The sequence below is a fragment of the Verticillium alfalfae genome, genomic scaffold (genome assembly GCF_000150825.1).
Source record: "Verticillium alfalfae VaMs.102 supercont1.6 genomic scaffold, whole genome shotgun sequence".
NCBI classification, from domain to species: domain Eukaryota; kingdom Fungi; phylum Ascomycota; class Sordariomycetes; order Glomerellales; family Plectosphaerellaceae; genus Verticillium; species Verticillium alfalfae.
Genome location: NW_003315033.1, coordinates 581,039 through 584,139, shown reverse-complemented (window position 1 = coordinate 584,139; position 3,101 = coordinate 581,039). Strand labels below are relative to the sequence as shown.

Genomic DNA, 3,101 nt, shown 5'->3' with positions numbered 1-3,101 from the left:
TGCTCGAGTTTGGCGAAGATGACTTCTCGCTGTCGCACGAGTTTCCTCATTTACTCTTTCATTGATCGACACAAACAGCAGTCCATTCCTGGCGTGGACGAACTCACGCCCGGTGTTCGCACCCTCCACGTCCAGTACGCAGCAGGCATCTCGCCCCAGACGATGCTCGTCGCGCTTCGCATCCATGAGAACGCGTCTACCCCGTCTTCTCTTCCATCACGATCGTTCCGCCTTCCCCTCGTCTTTGACGACTCGGTGTCCCAGGCCGCCATCGCTCGCTACGCTGCCACCATCCGCGACAAGGCTCCTTGGCTGCCAAGTAATGTCGATTTCCTGCAGCAGCTAAACGCCCTGCCCTCGCGCGACGCCGTCTCTGACATTCTTATTGAAGCCTCCTTTCTCGTTCTTGGCCTCGGCGACGTCTTCCTTGGCTCCCCTTGTACAGTGCCTCTTGACCCGCGCCACCGCCTCACAGGCACAAAATACAACCCTTCGCGCTCTTTCACGCCGTGCGGCGCCGTAGGCTTCGGCGGCAACTATATGTGCATATACGGCATGGATTCACCGGGCGGATACCAGCTCGTCGGTCGCACCATCCCCATCTGGGACGAGGTTCTCGCCACGAGCACGAGGAGCAACGGCAGCGCCGTTAAGAAGCCCTGGATGTTCCGCCTGTTCGACCGCATCTCCTTCTACCACATTTCCGAAGCAGAACTCGACGCCGCCGTACGCGAGGGCAGAACCAGCACGCTCGTGCATGTCGAACCGGGCACCATTGAGCTCGAGACGTATGAGGCGTGGCTTGCATCGAACAAGACGGAGCTCGACGCCGTCGTGACCGCCCGCGAGGCCGCTTTCCACAACGCGCCCTTCCTCGAGGAACTGCTGCGCCCATACGAGGCCCCCGAGGGGGAGAAACGCGCACTCGGAGGAGAGGACGTCGACGGCGAGCGCGTACGTGCGCAGATGCCGGGCAAGTGTTGGCGGTGCGTCGTCAAGGAGGGGGACGAGGTCGAGGTTGGGGATGCGCTTGTCTGGATCGAGTCCAACAAGATGGAGATCAAGATCTCCAGTCCGGTAAAGGGAAGGGTCACGCGGGTGTTTGTGGAGGAGGGCGAGATTGTCGGGCCGCACGATGATTTACTCGTCATCTCGGCTGTCTGAGCGTGCGTGGTTTGTGGTACGTCATTTCGAGCGCGACAGCGCTTCAAGATTGGATTTGCCTTTGGCGATAGTGATGATGAACGACTTGAGACTCAGCTATGAACTAGACTTCACTTGGCTCTTGACGATTCAGTAGTGGTGACTTGGTACATTACTATGAAGGTGCTATGCATATACACCAGGTCAGAAGGGCCAGATGTTGCATTTGGAGACTGAACAGCATTGCTGTGATGGCCTTGATACATCCATCCTGCATGACAGGCAATGGTCGTTTGATGTTGTCTCATATTCAACTAGAACGCTCGTAAGTGACTATACTTTTCACATCTCGTGACCTTCCCAAATGCAGGTAATTAACAGATAAGACACGCAATCCGACACCCTCGCTCCCAAAGCATCTCATAAAAGCACATGCAAAATTTTACAGATGGCAGTCGCCGTAGTGAGATTGTTCACTAGCTCGACCGTGAATGGCGGCTCCTTCGAGCACGGTTGTCATACATTCACATATGCATCCTTCGTCTCAAGCTCACAAGCTCCATCCGTATTGACAGCTCTTTCGTCGTGGCGGTACCACCGTTTCTTCTTTGCCCGAAGCCTCTTTAAACGGTCGGGAGATTCATTTAGGCAACACACATCCAGCTCGCCAGGAAGACCAAGATGGCCACGATGACCACAACGGCACAAGTGAAGCTGAGTGAAGTTTTGTGCGTTGTCCAAATGCCGCGAGGGTGGGGTTCTGTGATGATTCTGAGGGCTAGTACTGAGCAACAGGGCCTCAAGAAATGAACCTTGTCAGCCGAGGAGACATTGGGGCCCGGCGTGAAGATGACAATCGATGGGGCCGACTCGATATGTGTGGCCAGAGTGAGGCCCCTCGTAGTCGTGACGTCGTTTCCTTGAAGTGAGATCTGGTGTCCCTGAGGACAACATCCCCAGCCTCTCATGATCCCCTCGACATCATCACGACTTTCCAATAAAATCAGTGGACAATATCGCAACCCCTTTATCTGGCCAACGACAGGCTCAAACTCGCACCCACGGAAAGAAACACCTGCTCGGTACGGTGAATTTTTGGCGCCGAGCCTGATTAGAAGGTATCTGCCTGGGGCGGGTTTCCAGTATCGTTGGTTCCTGCCTGGATTGCGCCACGTATCTCTGGAGAAATCCCCTCTGCGGGCGGCTGGTCGAGGAGGCAACAGGCCCGAACCTCAACGGAATGAGGCCCATGGGACGTCGCAGAGCGTGATGCCTCGTCGAGAGTTGCTGTGTCTAGTTAACTGACGGCATTCAGAGTGCTCTCTAGTGCCGGGCTGCTCCGAGTTGCTTGAAGACCATTGGTCAAATTGATTGCCCCAACCTTTGTTCGCATTCGTCCGTTTGTCAATGGTTCCAAATCATACGGGTTTGCCCTCGGAACCCAGTGGTAGATATCTTCGAGCCAAAGGCATGCTCAGCCACTGGTCAGAGGGGAGCTGCACGCATGTGGTGCAACAACACCCCAACAGCACATTCCTGACGCCAACTCAATGCCCCGTGGAGAAGCACCGGCAGCCCATCTTGCGTCGTCAGACGCCGGCAGGCCCTTGAGGAGACACTACACACCTTTGAGCGGATGAGTTGCGCGTTCTGCCGACCGAAGTTCCTTGACAGGGTGACGAGTGGGGCCCGAAATATGATCGCAAGATATGGACGCGTCTCTTGTTCCCCAAGAAGCAGTATTTAGTCATCCAAATGATCTCTTCACCAATCCTGGGCCGTGTCATACTCGCATGACCTCTCCTGGCATACCTGCTGCCCGTACCGGACCGAGCCCGCCCACCTCGGCTTCCAGGAGTCGAAGCGCCTCTCGTGCAAAGGGCACAGCCTGGCTCCGTACGCGCAAGCTCCAAAGATACTCCTCAACGCGCTCCGCGTAGAATGAGGCCTCCGCGTCG

General features: G+C 56.1%; 2 protein-coding genes across 2 annotated transcripts in view; one reads left to right on the top strand and one right to left on the bottom strand.

Moving 5' to 3' along the window:
- Positions 1–1,164, top strand: part of VDBG_05273 (urea amidolyase) — a gene marked incomplete at both ends in the record, with an annotated part of 6,036 nt that extends 4,872 nt beyond the window's left edge. The window contains one exon of the mRNA XM_003004114.1: positions 143–1,164. Within this exon, the coding sequence (XP_003004160.1) occupies positions 143–1,164 (1,022 nt within the window). The remainder of the gene's footprint in view (positions 1–142) is intronic.
- Positions 1,165–2,561: 1,397 nt separating this feature from the next.
- The window catches only part of VDBG_05272 (transcription factor TamA), a gene marked incomplete at both ends in the record, with an annotated part of 2,606 nt that continues 2,066 nt past the window's right edge, over positions 2,562–3,101 (bottom strand). Inside the window, 2 exons of the mRNA XM_003004113.1 lie at positions 2,562–2,639; positions 2,770–2,864. Coding sequence (XP_003004159.1) covers positions 2,562–2,639; positions 2,770–2,864 — 173 coding nt within the window. The remainder of the gene's footprint in view (positions 2,640–2,769; positions 2,865–3,101) is intronic.